This window comes from Pipistrellus kuhlii, unplaced genomic scaffold (genome assembly GCF_014108245.1).
Source record: "Pipistrellus kuhlii isolate mPipKuh1 unplaced genomic scaffold, mPipKuh1.p scaffold_m20_p_4, whole genome shotgun sequence".
Classification (NCBI taxonomy): Eukaryota; Metazoa; Chordata; class Mammalia; order Chiroptera; family Vespertilionidae; genus Pipistrellus; species Pipistrellus kuhlii.
Genome location: NW_023425540.1, coordinates 91,583,410 through 91,610,004, shown reverse-complemented (window position 1 = coordinate 91,610,004; position 26,595 = coordinate 91,583,410). Strand labels below are relative to the sequence as shown.

General features: G+C 45.6%; 1 protein-coding gene and 1 pseudogene across 11 annotated transcripts in view; one reads left to right on the top strand and one right to left on the bottom strand.

The window, feature by feature from the left end:
* The window catches only part of CRAMP1 (cramped chromatin regulator homolog 1), a 76,034-nt gene that overhangs the window by 13,489 nt on the left and 35,950 nt on the right, over positions 1 to 26,595 (top strand). For 10 of the 11 annotated variants that reach the window (XM_036410472.2, XM_045571466.1, XM_045571464.1 and 7 more), the window contains 4 exons: positions 4,044 to 4,237; positions 10,231 to 10,384; positions 17,567 to 17,650; positions 21,487 to 21,535. In XM_036410472.2, the coding sequence (XP_036266365.1) occupies positions 4,044 to 4,237; positions 10,231 to 10,384; positions 17,567 to 17,650; positions 21,487 to 21,535 (481 nt within the window). Of the gene's footprint in view, positions 1 to 4,043; positions 4,238 to 10,230; positions 10,385 to 17,566; positions 17,651 to 21,486; positions 21,536 to 26,595 lie in introns of those variants that run through there. The other variant, XM_045571470.1, reaches the window with a different exon arrangement.
* LOC118703493 lies at positions 246 to 12,129 on the bottom strand (annotated as a pseudogene).

Genomic DNA, 26,595 nt, shown 5'->3' with positions numbered 1-26,595 from the left:
TAGGTTGACACTCAACCACTGAGCCACGCCAGCAGGGCTAAGATGTTATTTTGTGTTTTGTTTTAAAATATATTTTATTGATATTTTACAGAGAGGAGGAAGGGAGAGAGATAGAGAGATAGAAACGTCGATGAGAGAGAAACATCGACCAGCTGCCTCTTGCACACCCCCTACCAGGGATGTGCCTGCAACCAATGTACATGCCCTTGACCGGAATCGAACCCGGGACTTTTCAGTCCACAGACCGACGCTCTACCGCTGAGCCAAACTGATTTCGGCCTAAGATGGTTTTTTAAATGGCATCTGTAACGTGGTCTTCAGTTGTTCCCAACAAAAGCAAGTCTGATCTACTAGAAATGGAACGAAACTAATTATCCCTGGAAACGTGCTCTGAAGTTGCCATACCTGTTCCAAACATCATGTGAAGTGCCAGGTCCATTTTCTGTTTAAGGGTACAGGTTAATGCCTTTAATATATTCACCAGACGTATGCAGTAATAACACTCCATTTCTCCCAGCCTTTGGCAACCACTACTCCACCTCCCGTGTTTGTAAGTCTTGCCTGGCCTTTGAAAGCCTCCCAAACCCCTGCCATCCTCCCCGGGCCTGGATGGGTAGGGGCAAAACCTCCCCAGTGCTCTGGCTCCAGTGTGGGTACTGGCCCTCCCCAGAGTGCACATGCCAACACCACTCTGCTAAAGGTACAGGCAGAACATGGAACTGAACAGACTCACGTGAAACTAAAATCTCTGCTTAAAATAATAACAGGCAGCTTGCTCTGTGAGGCTCTCACCATCCTAACTGGAACCCCCTCCCAGGTCCATTAGTTAGCCATGTTTCAGGTTTGCTTTGATGAGGAATGGACAAAGTCAAATTGTGTGGGCAGTGCTTCCTTAGCCTTCTCTGTCGCACAGAGATTACGTGGGTTACCTTTTTGTGACAGGTGCATGTAGGATGGGAAGGGGCAGCTGGAAAGCAGGCTGAGGTATAAAATGCTTAACTTGATTATTTTTTGTTTTACAACAGTGTATTTAGGACTGTGAATGTCAAGCATTCAAATACAGCACTGATGGCACCTTCTGGCCTGATAGAAATGTTCTGTGCTGCCCAGTGCAGTAACCACTAGCCACATGTGGACATTGATGACTAGAGACATGTGGCTAGTGTGACTGAGGGACTAAGTTTTTGTTTTATTTAATTTTAATTAATCAGTCTTTAAATCTAAATACACTCGTGATTACTGGCTGTCAAATTGGACGTGGTAGCTGTGATAAATCAGCGGTTTCTGGTATATAGTCATGTTACCTTAGGACAGCGATTTTCATCTGGTGTGCCGCAGAATTTTTAAAACACGCAATACGTGCCCTAGCTGGTTCTTCTTAGTGGTTAGAGCATGAGCGTTGGCCCTTGGACTGAAGGGTCATGGGTTTGACCATGCTTAAGGTCCCGTATCTCGATTGCAGGCTTGATCCCCGGCCCTGATTGGGACTCGTGAAAGGCAACGAATCAATGTGTCTCTCTCATATCCATGTTTCTCTGTCTCCCCACTCCCTTCCGTTCTCTCTAAAAATCAATGGGAAAATATCCTCCAGTGAGGATTAACAAAAAAGAAAATAAAACATTGAGTTCCTATGTAGTGACGATAACCAACACAATAGCCGTGCTGTATGAATGAATCAGAATTATATCTATTTGTTGTCAGATGAGCAAAAATATATTTTTTAGTAATTAGTTTATGTGTGTCATGAGATGGAAAAGGTTGAAAATTGCTACCTAGGAAATCAGCCCATCGTCGCTAAACTGATACACCTTTCCATACAAAAGACTCAAACATGTATGAAAATACATCCTTCTTTCTGAAAGCTGTCTGGTGGGATTAACTGTCTTTGGGCACTCCCTATTTTGCCCTAACATGTATGGTACACATATTGAAAAGTGTGGCAGTGTAGAGTGACTCTGCTTCTCACTGTTCCCCAGGCAACCCCTGCACCAGTGTCCTGTGTTTTTTCCAAGGACAGTCTTTGAAAGCTTACATAGATCAGCAGGCTTTACATTTTTTCATTACTTTTATTTCTGTTGATTTTATTTGTGTGTGAAACTGGTTGCCTTTCATTTATCCTTTGGGATAAACCCTGCCTAGGGAGTGAGAGACACATGGCCCCAGTCTGCATGTAGCTGCCCAGGGAGGGCCCACCGATCTACCAAGAAGTGAATCTCAATGGAAAAGCTCTTGATTATCTCATTTAAAAGAACGTCTTGACAATAATCTGCGTTTGTTTGGCTCCTGCTTTTTAAAGCACTGTCATTTTTATGATCTTATTTTTACTCTCGTTCAGAGTTTTAACCGTTTCTCCCGTTTGGTAGTCCTGCAGTTCTACAGAAAGAAAACGCTGGTTATCACAGGGATACGCTGGGAGTCCTCCTCCCTGAGAGGAAGGAACTAGAAGGGTGGGAGCATTTGGTTAGGCCATAAACGTTTTTTATCTGTGACCTTTAACTCTTGTTTATTGCCTCCATTGTCCTAGAGGAGAGAGTTCTTGTTTTACTGCACGCATGGAAGCCCTGTGTTGTACTGATGGCATTTTCCCCTTCAGCATGTTTTTTAAGGTCTCTTCTTGAGATTAGTAACTGATGCTTTAAAAGTATTTGTGAATTTGTAGTCACTCTCTGAACACCAGATTTTGCTGGTGGTAATTGACAAAAAAGAGTTTTAAGATTTTTTTTTTGGTGGTCAGATTATCTTTTTTTTTTTAATTTTCTTTATTGATTATGGTATCACATAATTGTCCTCATCCCCCATTCCCATTTCAAATCCCTCTCCACATATACCCCCACCCCCTTGTAGTCCGTGACCACTGGTTAGGCTTATATGCGTGCATATAAATCCTTTGGTTGATCTCTCTCCCTTTCCTACACCCTCCCCTAAATTCGTGGTCAAATTATCTTTAATTGAAATATTTTCTTTTGTAGTTCTTAACTAGCTGGGCATTCTACTGCACCATTATTGATATCATCTACGATGTCATGAAGGTGGTGGCCATCAACACTGGGCAGTTCCTAAGATCTCTTTAATGGTTCCAGACAGCTAAAGACCAGTGCTGCATCTGTCCAGCAATGTTGACAATCTCATCAAAAGTGGTATTTTCACTGTGCTTAATGGGTTGTTGTTGTTTGCTTCTTCCTTTCTCTTGACGGTTCTTCGAGGGCTTTGATGATCAGGGCAGAGGCAGAAGATACTACCCCAGTTTGGGTCTGTCTGTTCTGAATGGTCAATTCCACTGTAATTCTCAGACCCTTCCAATCATCTGTTGGCTTTGGTGATGTCATCACAATTGTTTTTGGAGACAGTCCCAGGGGCTGATCTTGGGAGCCGGGGCTAATGTGGCACCGACTTCTCCACTGTGCACCTGGGGTATAGGATTTTGATTCTGTTGGTGGTTGTACTTGGCGGCATGGTGGAGGTGGCGGGTGTCAGATAAACCCAGATTCTGGACAGCCGAAGAAGTTTGCACCAAGGTCTCCTGGAGCCAAAAGCTATAAAGACTTTTTATAGATATTTAGGGGTCATATGATCAAATTTTCTAAAGTACTGATTATATCTAAAAGAAAACAGTGTTTTTCACATCCATTTAAATATTTTCTTGAGTTTGAATTTGTTTATTTAAAAAAAAAATTATTTCAACCAAACCTTCATTGAAAAAGACACTATGAAATATGTTTGATGTCAGTTCCCAGAGGGGAAAGAACTGTATACCTCCATTGTGGACATATCATTGTGCTCTTTAAATGATCCCACCTAAATGCTCTTTCTCCTTTTTTTTTTTTCTCACTAAAAACATAGGAAAGAGCCACAGGTCAGGTCAGGATGATGTCTTTCCTGAACAGCCCCGTTAGGCACACAGTGGGTCCCAGGTGCTGTGCCATTCTGTAGCCTGTGACTGAGGAACGTGCAGTGGGACCGCAAGTGGATCCCCAGACATTGGGGCCTTCCCAAGCCTCTCCAGCTCTTTGGAACAGATCACTGTATAGTTCTTTCTCTCAAAGGAGCTGATGGTGGTGGATCATCATCCGGAAATGGGCCTGGGGTTGCCCCTGCTGCCCCTGCAGGGGCTTCTCGCTCCACCTCCCGGAATTTAGGATCTTCTGGCGGTGAGAAGGAAGAAGGCAAAAAAGTCCGGCGACAGTGGGAGTCGTGGAGTACGGAGGACAAGAACACCTTCTTTGAGGGGCTGTATGAGGTGAGTTATGGGACCAGAAAAGCCAAACTCCCAGCTTCTTACCACTTGTACTTCTCTTTCAGTTTCCCTTTGCCTTTTTTTTTTTTTTTTTTTTTTTTTTTTTTTTTTACTACATGGCTACTAGATCTACTAGGTCAGCAGTTTCAATGGGGAGCCCGGGCTGACAGGTGTGAGTCACCAGGGCTGAGGCCTCACCCTCTGACCATGGCCTTTTATCGCTTCTATTAGCTGGGGCATGTATGACCATGAACATCTTGAACATGTGACTTTAAAAGCTGTTCTAGAGAGGTGGCTATTTGGAAGTTTCTTTATGTTTCTCTCCTTTTCTCAGATTCTAACCATTGTCTCTCAGACATATTCTTAACTGCAGAGTGGTTCCTTTCTCTGGGGGCCTTCCCCTTGTAGTGGAGTGGGCCAGTCAGGAGGGGTGTTCTCTGAGGGAGAAGGGCAAGAGGACACCTGCCACATCAGTCAGCGCAGCCGGTTCAGTCCTAAAAGCTGACCTGGGACAGGCAGTAAAGTCCTAAAGATGGAGAAAAGCTGCTTCCGGATCCCATAGCTCAGTGGTTGGCAAACGGCGGCTCACGAGCCACATGCAGCTCTTTGGCCCCTTGAGTTTTTAGCAAAGGCCAGCTTAGGAGTACCCTAATTAAGTTAATAACCTATCTATATAGTTTAAGTTTAAAAATTTTGACTCTCAAAAGAAATTTCAATTGTTGTACTGTTGATATTTGGTTCTGTTGACTAAAGTGTTTGCCGACCACTGCTATAGCTCAAAGAAATGGCCATCCCTGCCGGCCATTTTACTTTATTTGTTTTGTTTTCAAATCTTTGTAATGATAGTAACCATGCTTTTTTTTATTGTCAAATGCATTAATATGATGTTTCATAGTTCTTTTTGTTCAGTACTTTTTTTCATGCCTATAAAAATTCTACTCTCAAGTGTAGGTAAATTCATAGTCTATGTGTTTTCTGTCTGCTTTTGTAAATAAAGCTTTATTGGAACACAGCATTGCCCATTTATTTATATATTGTCTCTGGCAAATATTGACTGCGGTGGTAGAGTTGAGCAGTTACGACAGATACTGTGAGTGGCCCCCAACATTTGAGCGTTAACCTTCTGGCCAAACCTTGCTCCACTTAACCATTGTGTTGTTCCTGTCCCTTCCAGATTATAAATAACAGTACAGTGAGTATCTTTGTGTGCATACCATATTTTAGGATACCTCTTTGGGCTATAGCAGTGGTCGGCAAACTGCGGCTCACGAGCCACATGCGGCTCTTTGGCCCCTTGAGTTTTAGCAAAGGCCAGCTTAGGAGTATCCTAATTAAGTTAATAACAATGTACCTACCTATATAGTTTAAGTTTTAAAAAATTTGGCTCTCAAAAGAAATTTCAATCTTTGTACTGTTGATATTTGGTTCTGTTGACTAAAGAGTTTGCCGACCACTGGGCTGCAGAATCTAAAGTAAGTTGGTTCAGTCAGTGAGCCTCATTCTTTTTTTTTTTTCTTTATTAATTTGAGAATGATTTGTTCTTCCACTTATTTATGCATTCATTCGTTGATTATTGTATGTGCCCTGACTGGGTTTTGAATCCACAGCCTTGATATTCAGGACAATGCTCCAACCAACTGAGCTACCTGCCAGGATGAGCCTTATCCTATCTAATAATCCTATCTAAGAAAAGGGTAATATGCAAATTAACCATCACTCCATCACAAATATGGTGGCGCCCAGTCCCCTCAGCCTCACTGGAGTCCCCCAGTCCTGGGGTGGGCTGCTGCCAGTGTGAATGGCCTGGCAGAATGCTTCATCGCCGTGCCAATGGAGGGCCTCTGGGCAGCGGCGCAGAGTGGCTGGGGCTGGACACTTGCTTCGTCATAGAGGGCCTTTGGGAGAAGCAGGGGGGAGGTTCCCAGCTTCTGCTGCCTAGCGCAGGCCTGGAGAGGAGATGGCGGCCCGTCTCCCTTGGAAGCAGCGTGGCTCCCAGCAGTGTGCTGCAATTCCCGGCCTACTGTGTGCAATATGCGATGGGCTACTAGTTCTTTTAATAGTGAAGGAATTGGAGTGATAGAAAAGTGTGGCCACACCTATGAAATAGTTTTATAAAGGAAGCAGGCTTTGAAATTCAAACCATTAGAGACACCAGAAAAGGAGAATCCTAAGCGGAGGCAGAGAGCTAGAACTGGGTGCCAATTTCTGAACATTCCTGGGGCCGATGGAGCAGTTTGCCAGTCCCGGATCGAGGATGCCCATGTGTTGGTGTCATTTGACTCAGTTGTCCAAGAAGAGAAGGAAGTGTACACATAGACTTGTTCTAGTAGGTGCAGAGTCATTCAAGTAAATTCAAATGCGTTCTGTTTTTTTCCTTCGGCAGTTTTAGAATAAAGTACAGAGGCTGTTTTAATATAGATTACCGTATTTTTCGGACCATAAGACGCACTTTTTTCCCCCCAGAAGTGGGGGGGGAAAGTCCCTGCGTCTTATGGTCCAAATATAGCCTACACATACACTTTAAAAAAAAAGTTTTTTTACTTGCCCGGCTCTGTGTGGTCTCTGTGTGCTTGCCCGGCTCTAAAATGGTTCTAAATACTGCTTTTTACTTTACAGGGTTGATTACATGTGTTTATGACTGTGATGTTGGGTTTTAATGCACATAAAATATTTTAGGACACTATTTGTTTCAGAATCTTTTTTTCTTCATTTCCCTTCTCTAAAAACTGGTGCGTCTTATGGTCCGGAGCGTCTTATGGTCCGAAAAATACGGTATGTCCCTAAATTGCCTACCTTAAGCTTTCTGTTAGGCATAGAAGACTTGTGATTCCTGGAATGTTCCTAGAATAGCATCCTTTGCTGATGCCAAGTTGAGACAGTTACTGCTTTAATGGGGCCCTTTTCTCTTGGGCTCTACAGGGCGATTGGCAATAGTTGTCAATTAAAAATAGGAGGGGAAGAATTCCCAATGACCTGGCTTTACCTTTTTTTCAGGTGTATTAGTTCATTCCCTTTTCATTGGGCTAGCCTTCTTGTTTTAATTTTTCTACCGGCTAGGTATTTCTTTTGAGGTTACCTGAATCCCTTGATTAGTAATAATTGGCTATTCTGATCACTTAATGCACATGTGTCAAACACAAGGCCCGAGGGCCAAATCCGTCCCGCCAGGCCTTGCAATGTGGCCCGCACCGCGCTGTCATCACTGCACTCCGCTGCGTTTCCATCACAATGACAGTTTATGACTGTTCAGTAAACCATTCGGCCCGCGATTTAGGCTGGATTTTAGATATTGGCCCCTTCTCTGATTGAGTTCGACACCCCTAACTTAATGCTTTCCACCATTGGTACTATTTATGCCAAATAGTGTGAGAGTGTGTGTGTTATTGTTTATATGTGTATTGGTATGGGTGAGAGAGACAAAGAGAAAGAATATGAGTGCTGGCTTTATGTAAGTCATTTTGTGTGTTTGACCAAAACTCAGGACTCTGTTGGGGTCTCGATGTATGCTGATTAGCTGAGGCATGTATGACCATGAACATCTTGAACTACGAGGTATGGAGGTAAAGGCTTCTGCTCTGCAAGTGTCACTTCTGCAGTGTTTGTCCAGGTTGTCATTGCCTTTTTTATACGTACAAGTCTGACAGAGACCTAGCTCAGCGCAACAGCAGGAAACAAGGTGATTGATTGAGTGACTTTCATGACTGGGAGGGACAAGGAGGGGCTGACTCAAGCTGGCAATGTCATCTGTCCTCTGACATCTTCTTGCATTGGGGGTGACATTTCTGTGCTTATTCTCTCCATTTGAGATATTCCCCAGAGGCAAGACATCCACCCCCACCCCTATTCCAGTTAAGACTGTTCTGAGGAGGGTCCAGGTTGGGTGAGCCCATCCTAAACTCCTCCCTGTGGCCAGGGTCATGGTCATGGTCTCCATGACAGAGGAGGTGAAAAAATCCTAGACCCACATCATCATCCTTGACATCCTTTTTCTCCATTTCAATGGCAGTTCTTCACAGAGCCTGTTGTCAGCTTTCCATTTTCCCATCTTATGTCTGTCTGACTGTATTTGCTTCTGTGGTCCAATTCTTACTCATAAGGCCAGTATCCTGTACTTCTTGTTCACCAGGTTGATAATTGCTGAAAGCCTCATCTAAGTGTAGAACACTATGGTCGTGCTAGAAATGGTTGGAAGCGCCCAGGAGAGGCCGAGCTGTCTTGAGCCTCTTATTGATAGGTATGGGGCATGCTGACGTCAGCTGCTGCTTGTTTGAGAGATTTTAGGAAAGTATAAAGTCTGAGCCAGGACAGGCCATTCATATGGAAAAGCTGCTGCAAACAGCTTGGATTGGGCTGCAAATTGGATGGGACAGGGTCTCAGGGAATCCCCAGGGCAGATCGAACAGTGTAAGCCAGGTTGATGGAAACTCAGGTATGACTGTCAGTCAGCTCTGTGATAGAGGTCTCAGCATAGGAACACTGGCCCCTGCAAGCATCTCTGTTTAGGAGAAAGCCACCCTCAAGTTCTTGCTCTGGTGCCAGACAATCCATTTCCTCTCCATATGTCCCTGGATCACTGCGAGTCATTGCCCCGGTGCTGAAGCTCAGAGGGAGCAAGGCTATGTAAGTTCATGCGCCAGCCCTTTAAAAGGGTCTCCAGCTGCTTCCGCCACACTCGGCCACAATCCCTGCTAGTTTTTACAGCTTGAAGTTATGGGGACTTCTGTTCCCAGCTCTGGAATCGTAAGCTGGGGGTCTGGTGTGGGGCTAGGACCCCTTGCTCCTCATGGGAGACCTCATGAGAGGCCTCTGCGGTCAAGGTGTCCCTCCTGATTGAAAAAAAATGCCACATGTGGCTGTCAGACCAGCCCGTTTCATGCCTCCGCCCCTCCTACCAGTCTCCGTGTGCTATCTTCTTTACTTCTCTAATTGTAGGATTTCTATTAAGCCAGCTTTCAGGAGGTTCTGAATGATGGTTGTTCCATATTTTAGTTGTATTTTGATGTGGTTGTGGGAGGTGGTGAGTATTGTCATTTACCTACACCTCCATCTTAGTTCTCTCTTAACTTTTCATTTTGAAACCATTTTAGACTTGGAAAACGTTGCAAAGAAAGTATAAAGAACCTCATGTGCCCTTCACTCTGCTTCCCCAATGTTCACATAACTGCAGTATGACCTGCAGATGAGGAGAATCACTGTGGGTACAATACCTTTACTGACCTGAAAGCCTTACTCAGATTGAGCTGGTATTCCCACAGACACCCTTTTTGGATCAGGACTTAGCTGTCAGACCAACTCGTTTAGTTGTCGTGACTGCTAAGTCCTGGAACAGGTCCTCTATTTCCTTCCCCCCCACTCTTTCATGACCCTGACAGTTTTGAAGACTCCTAGACTGTTAGTTTGTGGAACAGCGCTCAGTGTGGGCTTACTAAGGTTTGCCTCCTCATGATTCAATTTTCTTTTTAAGGAGGTGTTGAAGAACGGCACAATCCATAGATGTATTCCGAGCATAGTCTGTGTGCTTCTCTTGTTAAATGTTAAAATTTGCTATCCCTATTGAAATGTAGAATATATTTTATGTAATGAAAATGCTGAGGGTGCTTCTGAATGGTCAATGTCTTGTATTTTAAGATACCAGATACACAACCTCTGAACACCCCCGTCATGTTCTGTTCTGATGATTGTTTCACAGAGCTGTCTCATTCAGGGTCTTCAAAGAACTGTAGAAATTGGGCCATTTGCCTGCGTAATAAGCTTTATGTTTTTCCTGCTCTATGAGTCTTGCCTCTTTGATATTCACTGCTTTGAGAGTTCTCGCCCTGTGTTTCCATTGCTGCTCTAGCCGTTTTGATTATGAAAATCTGAGTTCAAGGGGAGCAAGGCTGAAGTTGATGCACAAATAAGAGCTGTGAAGAACTTGAGTGGTCACAGTGGTCCCCTTTTCTCGAAGTGTCTGCCTTGTTTTAACCTCTGTGCTTTCACCTTGGGCTATTTCCCAGCATGGAAAAGACTTTGAAGCCATCCAGAACAACATAGCTCTCAAGTATAAGAAGAAGGGCAAGCCCGCCAGCATGGTGAAGAACAAAGAGCAAGTGAGGCACTTCTATTACCGCACGTGGCACAAGATCACCAAGTACATCGACTTCGACAATGGTGAGCGTTCGAGGCTCGGTGTCCCGGGAAGCTGCGGGGCAGGGCTGGGATCTGGTCAGGAGCAGTTTTTGAAAAATCACAGGACACTCTCTGGTGTCATTCTTGCCTAGCCAGGTGGCCTGAGATGTTCTTTTTTTTAAAATATTTATATTGATATAATGTTAAGTATTAATTTTTTTTTGCTCTTTTTTTTAAAAAATATATTTTTATTGGTTTTTTACAGAGAGGAGGAGAGAGGGATAGAGAGCTAGAAACGTCGATGAGAGAGAAACATCGACCAGCTGCCTCCTGCATACCCCTTACCGGGGATGTGCCCGTAACCAGTGCACATGCCCTTGACCGGAATCGAACCTGGGACCTTTCAGTCTGCAGACCGACGCTCTACCACTGAGCCAAACCGGTTTCGGCTAAGTATTAATATTTTTAAATATACTTTCACATATATTTAACATTAAGAAAAATAAAACTAATTCAAGCGGTGCCGGGCAAAAAAGGGAAAATTTAAAGTGTGACGTCTGTCTGCTGTTCTAGTCCCAACTTAAGTATCATAGTCAACTTATTTTATTTTGGAAGGGAAGATGTAAAAGTTTTTTTCAATCATTCAGAAGGCGAGTATAGCCACTTATAAAAATAGAATGGCGGGGACAAACTAGGAAATGCAAGTAAGAGGTGAAAGGGTAGAGCCAGAAAGAAATTTTCAAAATAAAATTAACAAGGAGCCTGATCCAGAAGAGGGCTATGAAGAGGACATGGTGGATCCGTCTGTTGGTCGGATAATGATTCAACTTTTAAGACGGTAAGCGCCAAGCCTGTTGTGGGTTCCTTTCCGGTTAGCCACCCGATTTCACCGATATGCTGGTGGCTGGAGACTGACAGGTCCAAACGGAAAGTATAGTGTCAGTCACTGGTGATTGATGTGGCGCTTAACGTGGTAAATTATTCTCTTGTTCTTTTTGTTGGGTTTCTTCTGTGTTCAAATCTAAGACTTAGAGATGCTGGCGCATTGTTAACAAGAGGCGACAGGATCCTTTCCCTCCCCCAGCCTGCCTCCGCGGAAGCCACCACCATCGCCTCCTTGGCTGGATGCTGGACGAGTCCTCCGTGGATGTGGACTCAGGGCGACAGGGCAGCCTCCTTCTGTGGTTGCTGGGCTTGTGAGCGCTGCAGTGTCTTTTGGCTTTCCACATCTCTAAAACTATTTTGTGTACTTGGCTCAGTGCACTGTCCTCTTTGCTTTAAGGTTTTCCACTTGATATGAGGATGTAATAACATTTCCCATGACTGAGATGTTTTTTCTTGCCATTTAGCGTTGTTAATGCTCTTGTGAATGGTCTGGAAGGGCAGATGGCCCTCTAGAGAGACACCAGCACTGACTGCATAGGCCTGGCTCAGTTTTTCCTCCTCTGTCTGTGCTTTGCCGGCAAGTTTGCTGACATTGAATGACGCTAGGGGAGGAGGAGTTTTCTGTTTGGTCATCAATTTCACTTCTGAAACATAAGTTTATGAACAGGATGCCTACAAGGTTGGGCTTTCCCCTGGAAGAGGGACACTTTAAAGCCAGCATTTTGGATTGGTGGTTGACAGATATCGCCCTGCCCTGAAGCTGCCCCTCCTGGCATGTCTGGCAGGACACCTGGCCCCTAATGCCGAAGTATTTGCCCAGAGGAGCCACCATCTTGGGAGAGCAGCTGTGGCTGGCTGCAGCTGCAGCTGGTGAAAGCCGGGCGTCCAGTGAGCACTGCCATGCCTGCCAGGCCAGTTTCACCTTCTTTACTCTTACTCTTCATTTCTGCAGTTTTGGCCATAGATCATTCATTTTAGACATTTGCTTTTACTGACTTCACTTATTTCTGATGCTTCTCTTCAAATAATACCACTTTTGATCCAGAATATGAACCCTTGCTGGTGTGTTCAGTGGTTAGAGTGTGGGCCCTGTGCCCTGAAGGATCTCGGGTTCAATTCCTGGTCAAGGTTGCAAGTTGATCCCTGGCCCCTGTTTGGACGACGCATGCAGAAGGCAACCAGTTGATGCGTTTCTCTCACATCGATGTTTTTCTCTCTCTCTCCCCTCCCACCTTTCTTCCCTTCCACTCTCTAAAAATTAGTGGAAAAAGCCGGGACCGGTTTGGCTCAATGGATAGAGCGTCGGCTTGGGGACTGAAGGGTCAAGGGCATGTACCTTGGTTGCGGGCATATCCCCAGTAGGGGTTGTGCAAGAGGCAGCTGATCGATGACTCTTTCTCATCGACGTTTCTAACTCTCTATCTCTCTCCCTTCCTCTCTACAAAATCAATAAAATATATAAAATAAAATAAAAATTAGTGGAAAAAATATCCTTGGGTAAGAATTAAAGAAAACAAAACAAAAAACAACTGTGATGGCTGAGTTAGATCACTTCCCCTTTGAACCTGTGCTGTGAGTCCTTTGTGGCAGCCTTCTCTCCCTCCCTGCCCTGCCCTCTGCTGTTCTGGCCTGGTCAGTGTGTGCTGGCCAACTAGAATAATCAGGACTGACCCATCAGGATGCTAGGACCAGGACTGCCTCCTCCAGCTTTAGAAAGACCTAGAGAGCTTGAATCAAGCTGTCTCTTTTTTTGTAAAGGGTCATATGATAAATATTTTTGGCTTTGGGGGATTTGCAGTCTTTATCAAAATGACTTCACTCTCTTGTCTTAGCTCATTGTAGACACAATGTAAAGGAATGCATGTTACTATGTTTCAGCAAAACTTTTATTTACAGAGAGAGGCCCTGGGCAGGATTTGGCCCTTGAGCATTTGTTTGCTGACCCTGCCCTGGAGAAATTTGTTTGGGGGCCCAAGCCCCAGGCTGATAGCAGTTAGCTGATACTTTCTCTGAGTAGATTTCCCCTTGAATCTTCATGGATATTTCTTACCCACCAGTCATGGTTTCTCTGGGTCTGTTTCAGAGCTTTTCAGACCAGTCCCCCTAGGTCAGTAGTTCTCAACCTTTCTAATGCCTTGACCTTTTAATACAGTTCCTCATGTTGTGGTGACCCCCAACTTCATAACTGTAGCAACAAAAATAATTTTAATAATAATTTTTGCTACTGTTAATGAATCGTAATGTAAATGTCTGTGTTTTCCGATGGTCTTAGTGTCTTCAGCAGCGGTTCTCATCAGAAAACACAGATATTTACATTACGATTCATTAACAGTAGCAAAATTAGTTATGAAGTAGCAATGAAAATAATTTTATGGTTGGGGGTCACCACAACATGAGGAACTGTGTTAAAAGGTCTCAGCATTAGAAAGGTTGAGAACCACTGCCCTTGGTCCTTTTCTAGGTCATTGGTGTTCTCCCTCTTTCTGGTCTTGTTCTCTCTAACCCACCCTCCACACGAGACCCATGTCTGCCTATTCCCCTGCCTGAGCCCCCTCCCCCTGCCCTGTCCCATACCCTCATCCTATCTGTCTTGGCTCCCAGGATGGGCTTGCCACCCTCCTGCTAACCTGCACTTCTTTTGTGCCTTGTCTCCTGCCACCCCTACTCTGTTGTCCTCCCTAACCCCATTCACCTTCCAAGACTGAGCTCCTATGTCAGTGCTCCCAAAATCCTCCCGTGAATTCCCTTCTGCCCTCACTGCCACCTCATCATCCCCTCATGGGCCTACTCTGTGCCCATCATTGAGCACATTTCGTACTTCTCCCTGGAAGTTCTGTCGCCCTCACTGCAGATGAGAAAACCCTGGCTTAGCGTTGGAGGCCCTGGCCCAAGCCACCCAGACAATAAGCTGAGGAGCTGTGCTCCATCGGCCAGCATCTCACCGTTATCTTCTGTAAATGTAGTTTTCAGACCACCTATTCATGCTGCCATAGACTTTTCCCATGTTTTTCATGAAATGTTAATTCTTTGAGTTGACGTTTTTAAATGAAAACCTTTCCTTTTGGACTTAAAATCCACTTCTAGTGTTTTTATTTATTTATTTTTGACGAGTTCATCTTTTTAAAAACAATTGATAAAGGTAGGGAGGAACACCTGGCAATCAAGTGCGTTCTGCACACAGCAAGTTTCATCTTCACAGCAATATCCCGTATAAAGTGCCTTTTTTCTGCTGAGCTAGTTTTTGGCTCCAGCAGGTTCTGTCTGGCCAGGAATGCTCTTGTTTTTCACTCGTCATTTTAAGGTATCTTTCCGGCTCCAAAGCCTTCCACCAGCCACCTCGTGCGCTCCTCGTCCCAGTCCTCGCAGAGGACACGTCTCAGCGTTTGCTGTATGTGGCCAGGGACTGCCTGGGAGAGAGCTCACCATCCCAACTCCAGTTCCTCTAGTTGCAGGGGCCGCCTGCCCAGCCTGTTATCTTTACGGGGGAAGTACAACACAAGCATTGTGTTGAAGACCGTTAAACAGCATATCTGTTTATGTGAGATTGCCACGTTCTGCAGACCACGGAAATGGGTGTCCACTTTTGGGGGCAGTTCCTAGGTTTGACTCGGCAGGCCCTTCACTAATACTGTTTTATTGGTTTGCTTTCAGTGTCCATAAAACCGTTAACATAGGATTTTCTGCTGGCTTTGGTGTATTGTGGCAAGTTAGCAGCGTTCTGTTCTTCCTCAGGTTGGCAACACAGTGTCTGTGTGCTGCTGTGCTCAGCCATAGCCGTCACTGTTTCTCAGATCACTAGCTTGTTTGAAATATCAGCGCTGGTCTGGTCAGGATCCTGCTGAGCCTGGTGCTGCTGCTAATATCTGTGATCTTCACAGGCAACCTCCCTCCCTTTCTGGTGTCACTCGGGAATAAGTTTTAGCTGTTTGGCTCTTCCATGTTGTCTTTTACACCGTTCTTTTTTTTTTGTTACGTATCATATTCTTGGGTGACTTTCTGAAAGTCAGTCTGTGAGTGCAGGTCCTTCATCCCCTTTGGCTCTTCTGGAAAAACTCTTCCAATGCGAAAAGCGTTGTATGAGGATTGGGAAGCTGCTGGGGTAAAGTGTGGAGGCAGGGGGGGAGAAGATTCCAGGAGCTGTGAACTAGCATGTTCTGTCCTTTCAGCGAGACCATGCTATGGCAGAGTGGGCAGTGCTGCAGGGGACACTCAGATTCCCAGTGTAGCTGTCAGTGCTGAAGAGCTCGGGGATGAAGAGAGGAGGAGTCTGCTGCCCTCGGGTTCTATTCCTGTACTGTTCCTTGGTTCCATGGCAAGCTCTGCAGGATAGACCCAACATGTGTCCTTCCTTCCTGTGGCCTGTGTTTCCTTTTCTCCCTCCTCTCTCTCTCCTACCTTCTTTGCATCTCATCAATTTTTTTTTTTGCTGCTGTTGTCCTGATGTGCCCTCACAAGCAGTGCCTGCCTGCTTTCTGTTGAACTGATGGCTCTGCTGAGGTTCTCTAGCTGGTCCTGATAATGTCTCTAATGTGGTGACAGCCAGTTGGCCACATTAACCCCCTGGCCCATCTGCCTCTTTGTGCTGCCCTGGCATCTGCATCGGGGCTTGGCACTGTCTGCCATTTCTCAGCCCCTCGCCCAGCCCCTGACAACCATAGTCTGCTTTCTGTCTCTGGACTTCCCTGTGCTAGACATTTCCTGTAAAAGGAATCCTGTGGCCTTTTGTGTCTGGCTTCTTTTGCTTAGGATGATGTTTTCCAGGTTTATTCAGGTTGTAGCATGTCTCAGAACTTCATTCTTTCTTATGGCTGACTAATATTCCATTGTCAGGAAAGAATATATTTGTTTCTTCATTGAATAGTGAATCTTTTTAAAAAAAATATATAATTTTATTGAATTTTCACAGAGAGGAAGAGAGAGGGATAGAAAGTTAGAAACATTGATGAGAGAGAAACATCGATCAGCTGCCTCCTGCACACCCCCTATTGGGAATGTGCCCGCAACTAAGGTACATGCCCTTGACCAGAATCGAACCTGGAACCTTTCAGTCCGCAGGCCGACGCTCTATCCACTGAGCCAAACCGGTTTTGGCATGAATAGTGAATCTTAAAGTGTCCTGAATTTTGGTCCCCTGTGAGATCTGTGAATCTTTCAGAACATTCTGGAACGCTTAGTGTGTGAAGTTGGCCGAGTCCTAGGCTCTTTAGAGCCTGTCGAAGGTCCAGAATCCTTGTTTTAGATTATTTATTGCAAGACTTATTCTTCATTTGCTAATTTTTTTTTTCTTTTCCTCTTCTGTGATTATAATCACACATAGCTGAATGTTAGGACTTTGAAAAGGGGTCTCTGAGGAGGAACAATATGAGGGTGAAGGACAAATGACATGGTTTGCTGCTCTGAGATGATCTAAAAGGTACACAGATTGCACTGTAGCTGGGCTTCCAAATCACAATTAGATTTGGTTTCATAGAATACAAAACTCAAAATAACAGTGTCTCAAGCATGTCAAATTTCATTTTCTCATGTCGGAGATGCCTGCAGTGGGTGGTCCAGGGCAGGCACCAAGGACCCAAGACCTCCTGTCTTTCTGCTCTGCCATCCCTAGCACTTTGCTGGACTAAGATGGCCCCAGAAAGCAGTTCTGAAGGAAAAATAAGCGTAATTCTGCCCGAATCGCCTTCTTAAGGAACCTTTCAGAAGTGTCTCACAACACTTCTGCTCAATCCAAAGGCTGGGACTTAGTGGTGTGGCCTTGCCTTTACCCGTCTATGTTGCTTCCCAAATACAAGTGGGCCTCTTATTAGGGAACATTGGAGAGTGGGTGCGAGCAGTCTTGAACAATGGAGCTATGGTTCTAGCCCCAGGCCCAGGTCATGTAGATCAGTGGTCAGAGGAGAGACAACAGGTCAGCTTCCACAGTTCCAGGTCTGCCCGCCTCACACAGGGCTCAGGCTAATTTTGCAAATATGGAGAGAAGAGGATGACAAGTTTGGTGCTGGTCGTGTCCCAGCTCCTCTGCCTCCTTGGGAACCGGCTGTGTGGAACGTCCCATTTTCTCCTCCCAGGGGACTAATCTGCTTGTTAGGACTAATTTCCCCCCCCCCTTCTTTTGGTTTTAACTTTTTATTTTGAAAATTACAAAAACAGTACTGTGCTCCCATACACTCTTTGGCCATCTCCCCTGATGTTGATATTCTGTAGTTCCAAGGTGCAGTGAGCAAACCGAGGAATCAGCAGTGTGGAATGTTCCCCTCGCACTGCTTTTGTGCACAGGATCTGGCCAACTCCGAACAGCTGTTTTCCCCTCTTCTAAAACGTCATTCCTGTCTTTCATTTCAGTGTTCTCTCGAGGGCTGAAGAAGTCGTCTCAGGAGCTGTATGGTCTGATCTGCTATGGCGAACTGCGCAAGAAGATTGGGGGCTGTGAGTATGAGCGGCCAGAAGGCCCGCCCGGCTCCTGGCAGGGCCTGCTGTCCTGGCACTACTGGGTCTTGGTCCTGGTGGTCCTTCTGTTTTCCCTCCAGCTTTTGTCTTAAACGTTTTAATATACAATGAAGGAGAATGAAATGACTGCTGCATGCCTGCACTTAAACTTCCCGGTTGGTAACCTTAGTTACATCTGCCTGTGCAGTCACACCCTTTCTTCTCCCCCTTCACGTAGTTGCTTGTTTTCTGCTCAGCCATTTGACTTTAAATTGCAGACATCCTAGCACACCCCTAAATCCCTCACCCTCTGTCACCTGAGAACAGGACATTCTCCTACACACCTACAGCCCTATTATTACACCCAACACATTTCTCAGACAGAGAGCACAATCTTACCTAATATCCTGCCCATTCTCAGATTGCCCAGCATGTCCCAGCATGCCAGTGAGCACCTGCTGAGGACATTGCCCTGCTCGTGGCTGTGGTGTCCCTTTGGCCATCCAGACAGGCACAATGCCATCTCATGAAGCTGTTACGATGCTTTTGACCTAGCAAAGCCCCCACTTCCGGTCTTTAGTAACACTGGTACTTTGAAGTGTCAGGGCCCCTCCCTTTGCACTGTTCCGATCCTCTCCTTGTGACTAGATTCCCTTCCCATGTAGAGGGTGCTCTTGCCTTCCCTGGACACCTGTGCCCACTGCCTTGCTTCCTCATTTGGCCACATACAAGAGGGTGCACTCTTGCCTCTGCACATTTCACTTGTCTGCCTGTCACGCATCCACAGAGGCACTCTGAAGGTTAAATGAGAGCATATGAGGTGACCATAGACATCCTCTTACCAGTCACTTCACATGTCACTGCTGAATGGGCAGGTGGCTGGGGGTGTGGAGGCAGCAGAAGGTTGGGGATGATGGGCAGTCACTGATTGCTCTGCACATCTGGTGTGTGTTTGGTGACCTCCCCTCTCCTAAAACAGGCAACAATGTGTAAGAGGCTCTGAATGGAACAAGCAATCTGATTCCCTACCCTGTCCTCTCCACAGTCTGAGGACTTCTTTGTAAACCCCGCCCAGCTTCTGCCTTGAATGGTCTGTTCAGAGGGACTGTTGCGCCGAAGCTCCCTTGAGTCTCTACTTTCTCTTCTGCACCTTCTCTCTGCTCTAAACCTAAAATGTTTATTCTCATGGCAGTGTGTGGGTACCACCTTCTTTGTTAATGATTCATGACCGCTCCTCCATGCCTGCCACATCTGAACCGCTCAGCCAGAGCCTCTCAGCCAGTCTCTGATTACATACGAATCATCCTCTTGTTGGCTCCATGCCCTTGGGTAGCTTCCTGTTACCCCTGGGTTATCACCTGGCCCCCTGATCCAACGGCCTCTGCATTTGGACCTCAGCTCATCTCCATGCTGGGCGCCCCTCCAGCTTGGCTGCTCTTTCCTGATGGTAATGCCTGGTCCTCTGTCTCAGCCCAGTTACACGTCACACTTGCACATTTAAACACACACATACACCCTGGTGTGGCTTCTCCCTCTCATCCCCCACCCACTGATGCAATTGGTGGGATGCTGTTGTGTCATTTTGTGAATCTTTTTGAAGGACATGCTTCCACATGCAGCCTTCTGCAGAGTGCCCTGTACATGGCAGCCTCTCATAGCTGCTTATGGTAATGCTTTCTGGGCTGTTCAGTGAGTGAGTGTTCAGGAGGTCAGAACACGCTTTTTAATTCCTTTTTCTAACTGAGATAATCCATGCATATGCAAATCTTGAAATAGTAGACTTTGAGCCCCTGCTATATTCCAGGGACTTTGACACATATTACCTTGTGTAAAGCATCATAACAGCTTCATGAGATGGCATTGTGCCTGTCTGGAAAATGGACTGAGGACAGTCCATTCTGATGAAAAACTAATGACTTCAAGCCTCCTTAGCTGTTAAGTGACAAGGTTCCATGCTGCCTCCAGTCCTGATTTTTACACCCACGCTATTCCATCTGCCACAGCACCAGTGTCGGGACAGGGTGAAGAGGGGACTCTATGGTTGCCTGTAGTACCCACCAGTTTGCTTTTCTTTGAAGGGCAGTTTTTTGAACCATGCCCCATTTGGTGACTCAAATCCTAAAGTTGGGGTGGTGCCAGCCTTCTGTCTTACCTGTCTCACCTGTCAGACACAGGAAGATGGGCCTTTCCTCCCCTTTACCTATGAACTCCTTTGATCATGCTCACATGTTCACTAACCTCCACAGCAGGCTGGGCCACCATGTCACATTCTCAGCACTCCAGACCTTCCCTCATCCAGCATCACAACTGCCTTTGCACTTGTGTGTGCTTGTTTCCTTTAGGCCCACCTTAATGCAGGTCTGTGTGTGACCTCTTTTTTAATGAGCAAGTCTATAAGTTCGCCCTTTCCGGGCCATGCCTTCTTTCCTGAACATCATTTCATCTGGTACTGTTTCTCTTCAGCCTATAGAACTTTTTAAAAATTTTATTTTATTTTTTACAGAGAGGAAGGGAGAGAGATAAGAGAGCTAGAAACGTCGATGAGAGAGAAACATCGACCAGCTGCCTCCTGCACACCCCCTACCGGGGATGTGTCCACAACCAACGTACATGCCCCTGACCGGAATCGAACCTGGGACCTTTCAGTCCACAGACCCACCAACACTCTACCGCTGAGCCAAACTGGTTTCAGCATACAGAACTTTTTTAAAATCTTCTTTGTATAATTATGTTGGCCATGAATTCTTATAGTTATTTATTTATCTGAAGTCTTTATTCTTAAGATACTTTTGCTGGGTGTAGAATTCTGATTGAAAGGTTTTTTTAAAAAATATATATTTTATTGATTTCATGGGGAAGGAAGAGGAAGAGAAAGATAGAAATATCAGTGATGAGAGAGAATTACTGATTGGTGCTTGCGCGCGTACACACACACACACACACGCGCGCACGTGTGCGTGCGCACACACACGTGCGCGCGCACACGCACACTTGGGGATTCGAGCCCGCAATCCAGGCATTTGCCCTTGACCAGAATCAAACCCTGGACCCTTCAGTCTGCAGGCCGATGCTCTATCCACTGAGCCACAGTTAGGGCTGAAACATTTTTTTTCTTTCATCACTTTAAAGATGTTCCACTGTCTCTGGCTTGTACTGTTTCTGGTGAGAGGTCACATCTATGTCCTGGTTCCTCTTGAAGAGATGTTCTTTCTCTAGCTGCTTTTAAGGTTTTGTCCTTGTCTTTGGTTTTCAGTCTGGCTGTGTGTTTGTACTACTTCCTCCCTGCCAAAAAAATATATATAATCATTCAGACTTTACAGTGAGCACCCAAACATTCACCATCTAGATTATCCCATTACCTGGTTTCTTGACTTGCTTTCTCGCATGTCCCGAGGACAGTACTAAGTACCTGGAGGGCAGGGGGAATGTGCAGTCTCTGGGCTGATCATCCAGCAGACCCTGTGACCTAGGGCTCAAAGCTGACTAAGGCAGGCCCGCAGGAGAAACGTGCGCAGGGCGCAGTGCTTACTAGAGGAAGGAGTCTCCAAACTCGCAGTTGAGGACGAGTGGAGGTTCAGCATAGCCCAGGGGTCTGAGAGAGTGTTTTGGGATGAGTGATCATCTGTGCAGAGTCAGATAGCAGTCCCATGAGAAAGTCTGGGTGTGTGGAGAGCACATGCCTTGTTTTGACTTGGAGGGAGGGGCTGCAGCTAACAGGGGTTTTATTTGGAAAACCTTAGATATTCTGTTTGGATTCTACAAGGAAGATAATTATATCTTCACTAGTTTTATTCCTAACTGCCCCAAAGTCATGTTATTTCTTTTTCTGTTTAAAGGTATGGATGACAAGAATGCCACAAAGTTGAATGAGCTCATTCAGGTTGGGTAAGTACAAATTACATTATGAGACACCACCTGCTCATGTTGGGCATTTGCATTGTTCTCTGAAGTACAGAACTAGAAATATTCACCTGTCCCTCCCCTCACCCCGCCAGAGCTTCTGCGCTTTCACCCGGAACACTCTGTTCCTTGTCTTAGGTCAACTCCCCCACCACCCAAGAACTCTGCTGGTCAAAGTTCAGCTGTCCTGTAGGTCGCACTATCTCTTGGAACAGTCTTCACTGGCCTCTGCTATATCCGCAGAGCACCGTCTTCCTGTACTTCTGATTCTTGTCTCCCCCAGCCCAGGGTTGGATGGCCTGTGAGCCCTGTTTCTCAGGTGTGAGCTCCTGCTAGATGGGGCTTGCTGTATGTGCTTCTGCTCTGGCTTTAGTCCAGCGTGGATGCTTTTACAGATGTTCGTGTTGCATTCTTAAGGCTTTATTTCTATGAACTGCTACCCTTTTGCAGCCAGTCATGATAGTAACTAGGATGTACATACCACCACATGTGAAAGAACAGACTCACTTCAACTGCCAGAAGTGTAGGTAGTCTTAACTACTGGTGGTGTTGGGCAACGGGAGCCGTGGAGGGTATCGTCAGGCAAGTAGAAAGAGGCCACTGCCATGGGCTTGTGGATCATTTGTCACCTCCCCACTCCATTTACCTGTTGCTCCAGCATCCCATATTTCTTCCCACCCTTACACCTGCCCTGCATTTGTCTGGTGGAAGCTGTGTTTGCTCCAAGATTTGGACTATCTGAGTGGTACTATGTGCATCTGAGGAACCTTGTTAAGTAGGGGAAATATTCTTGGCTGTGATGGTTTCTGATATTACTGACTCTAGTAGGTGAAGGAGCATGCTTCCTCTGTGATTCAGTCTTTTGGGGCAAATCTCACTTCACCTTTTATTTCAGTTGTCTCAGATTCGTTGGGTGAGCAGGTATTCCTAGCTCTTTGCTTTGGAGCTAGTTTGATGGAATGCAGTGAGTTTGCTTGGCTCTGTCTTAGTTTTTCTTTTTTGTGATAGCACAGAGAGGAGAGTGTCCTACATGAGAGTGAGAGGAAGGAATGTTTTGATAAGTTTGAAAATGGCCAGAGGGTTGTTTTGGGGGGCTGCTGGAGGTTAGAGAGCACCAAAGCTCCAAGCTGACAGTCTGAAGGTACCAATAAACCCAGGAGCAGAGTTGAGACTTCTCAGTCTCGGCAAGTAGATGTCTCAGTGAAGCCCCAGGTGAGATGATGGGAAGGATGTTTCCAAATCATCAGGGTTTCAGGAGTGTCTACATCATTGTACTATGTGTTTTGACTCCTTACTTAGTAATATAGTATTGAGTTACAATTTACAGGAAACATAGATTTCCATCAGCTTATACTGATAGAATCGATGATTGATTGATTGAATGAATGAATGAATGAATGAAGGACAAGATGCTAATTTTCCATGCAGAATTCTACTTAATTTATGTAGATACTCTTCCCTCAAGGAGGGGAGCATAGCTCCCTTCCCTTAACGGTGAGCTGTTCCGAGTGACTTCTTTCTAAAGATGACAGTATAAGAAGGGGGTGGGGAGGAGCATAGAATGGCAACACCTGACAGAGACAACCTCAGTCAGATCAAGGTCTACGCCAACTGTGATAATCCAGGTTGATGGCATGGAGAGACATGGTTCTATAAATAGGTCTGCTCTCCCTAAATTAATCCACAAATATTATACATGCAGTTGCAATCAGAATCACAGTGCAGTTTCTTTTAATATTAAATTGAAATATTAAGATATTTCTGCGGGAAAATGTATAGACCTTAAGTACATAACTTTTGGATTTTCACAAAGTGGTCTGAACCAAATCAAGAAACAATAAATGTTACACTACCAGTCTTCTCAAAAACCTCCCTTGTGCCATTCGCACTCCACTTGGCTCAAAGTAAGAAGAAAGGAAATTGAAATGGTATCATGCTTCATGACTGCATGGAGAGGTCTGTTTGCAAACAGCAGTGACAGACCGTGAGTTTGTAACATGTCCCACTCATAAGTATGTAAACCCTCTGGCTGTGGTCGCACTTCTAGGAAATAATTAGGTCAGGGTGAGCCGTTCTTGTTAGGATGTACCTCACAACCGTGTTCATGTTAGCAAAGGGGTATCAAGAGTAAAGAGCTGCCCCAACTGGTTTGGTCCAGTGGATTGAGCATCGGCCTGCAGACAGAAGGGTCCCAGGTTCGATTCCTGTTGAAGGCATGTACCTTGGTTACGGGCATATACCCAGTAAGGGGTGTACAGGAGGCAGCTGATCGATATTTCTCTCTCGTCGATGTTTTTAACACTCTATCCCTCTCCCTTCCTCTCTGAAAAACAACAACAACAACAACAACAACAACAATAAAATATATATAAAAGAGTGAAGAGCTGCTTCAGTGTCGGGCAGGATTGTTTTCAGAAGCAAGGCCGAGCCAGTGCCTGTGTGACTGCGTGGCTGAAACAGGTCCTTTGGACACATAACCCCACACTTATACCAGGGCTCTCTTGGGGTAGTGGGTACATGGTTACCCCCACTTTCTACTTCCTACTTTTAAAAAGAAAAACATTTAATAAGAATGTCCTTTTATCAGGAAAAAAAAATTCCATATTGGGAAAGATGTTCTTTTATTAGTTTTAAATTACTATGATCAAGTTTTCTCTGTGGGGATATATTTATAAAAATAACATTTATCTGTATTTCTGGCAACAAATATGTAACATGTGGCTTAAGGCTTGGTTGGGCCCTGTTGTATATTGATGCTGTTGGCAAAACCCTGTAGGAGCCTTTGGAAGTTTGTGTGAGGAGAACCTGTCCCTCAGTGAGGTCTGGAGACCACAGGTGTCAAACACCATCAGGATCTGGCTCCAGCAGAGCCCAGAGGCTCTGGACTGAAGGAGAGTCCAGCAGAAGGCCTGGCACCCTCTGCGTCTTTCCTGTTTCTTTTCCTAGGCCCCATGACAGCACCTGATGTCTAGGGCTCAGGAGTACTGCTGAGGGACTGGCCTTTCCTTCTGACCGTTGCTGCCCCTCCCCTGGGTCACAAGCTCCTACTTACCCTTTGCTACAAGCTCCGACGCCACCCTCAATTGAAATAGCAAAGTCTGCAGGTCACATATTCTTCATTTGTGACTCGTCAGCACAGTGCTCCTACCACTGCTGTTGGTGCTTACCTCTCAGTATCCTCACCAGCCTGTAGCTCAGAAAGGGTCTCCACTTCAGCCTGATACGTTGGGGCAGGCCCCAGGCCTTGCTCAGTCCGAGTCCCACAGACCCTCTGACGGTCCTGGGCAAGAAGGACATTGATGCTAGTTGCTGCCAGCTGTTTTCTCCATTGAGATAAAAGAGCACTAAGAAGCAAGACAACTGTTTTGTTACTCTTTTAGAAAATCCTATAATAAAGAGGTAATATACAAATTGACCATCATTCCAACATACAAGATGGTCGCCTGCATGTGGATACAAGATGGCTGGCAGTGGAGGGCAGTTAGGGGCTACCAGGCCAGCAGGGGAGGGCTGTTGGGAGTGATCACGCCTGCAGCGGAGGATAGTTAGGGATGACCAGGCCAGCAAGGGCAGTTAGGGGTTACCAGGCCGGCAGGGAAGGGCAGTTAGGGGGTGATCAGGCTGGCAGGCAGAAGCAGTTGGGAGCCAGCAGTCCTGGATTATGAGAGGGATGTTCCAGATTGCAGAGGGTACAGGCTGGTCTGAGGGACATCTCCCCCTCCCATGCACAAATTTCGTGCACTGGGCCTCTAGTGTTATAAAAAAAGTTTAAATATTAGAGAAATTGATAGAATGGTACAGCAGCCACCTGCATACCCTTCACCTGAATTTACCAGTAGATGTCAAGAGAATTAGATGCTCTTTTTCATAGAGGCTAGTGTCAAGGTAGCTTGGGTAGTCCTCATTCAGTACGTAGTGAAAAAGATAAACAAGAATTTCAGCCATTGGTGGACATATGCAGTGCCGCCTCTGAGATACACTGCTGAGTGATCCAGCTGTAAGGAACCCATAAGCTGGGTGTCTCCAGCTCTTAAGGGTCTCACCTGCTCACCTGACTACTCTGGGCTTAGATGCCCTACCCGTTACATTGCCATCTCTCGGAGAGGTGCTTTGAGACACCCAAGAAAGGGTTTGGAACAACATAAGGTGGTGTGCCAGCTCAGTGAAAACTTATCTATCTGAAGCCACAGAGAGATCTGAGGCAGAAAGCCTCCTGCCTGGCATGTTCATCATAAGTTCTAGAAGGATTTAAGTACCTTAAAATGTGTGCTAGGCACAAATATGGGTGCTGGTTATGCAGTGCTAGTAGAGCTGGGGCAGGGCAGCTAATGGAGCTCACTGAATCATTTTGTTGGAGTGTGGGGTGGGGTTGGGGGAATCTGTGAACAGGGATGGGCAGGGGTGATGTTGGGCCAGGCACCTCTGCAGGCTGAATAGGAATTTGGGGATCCGGGTAGTCTTGGCAAGAGTCTCAGAGGAGCAGAGCCCCCAATTCTGGATGAAAGCATTCCTCTAGTTCTATATATATAGGAGCAAGGCAGGATACATAGTATCCATTTTTTAAACAAATTTTATTTTTAGTCATTTTAGGTTTACAGGATAAGTGAGTACAGAATTTTCCTATATACCCCCTTTCTCTACACATGTTCTCATTATGAGCATCTGATATTAAATGGTACATTTGTTAGAATTGATAAGGCAGTATAAATGCATTATTAGCTATTGCAATAAAATCTTTCAGTTGATGGTTGTTAGCAGCATTCAGTGCCAACCAGGAATCCCCAGTTTGGGGTGTGGTAAAAAAGGAAACTAGAGGCCGAAACCGGTTTGGCTCAGTGGATAGAGCGTCGGCCTTCGGACTGGAAGGTGCAGGGTTTGATTCCGGTCAAGGGCATGTATTATACATTGGTTGTGGGCACATCCCCAGTGCGGGGGTGTGCAGGAGGCAGCTAATCGATGATTCTCTCTCATTAATGTATCTAACTCTCTATCCCTCTCTTTCTCTCTGTGAAAAATCAATAAAATATATTAGAAAAAAGAAAAAA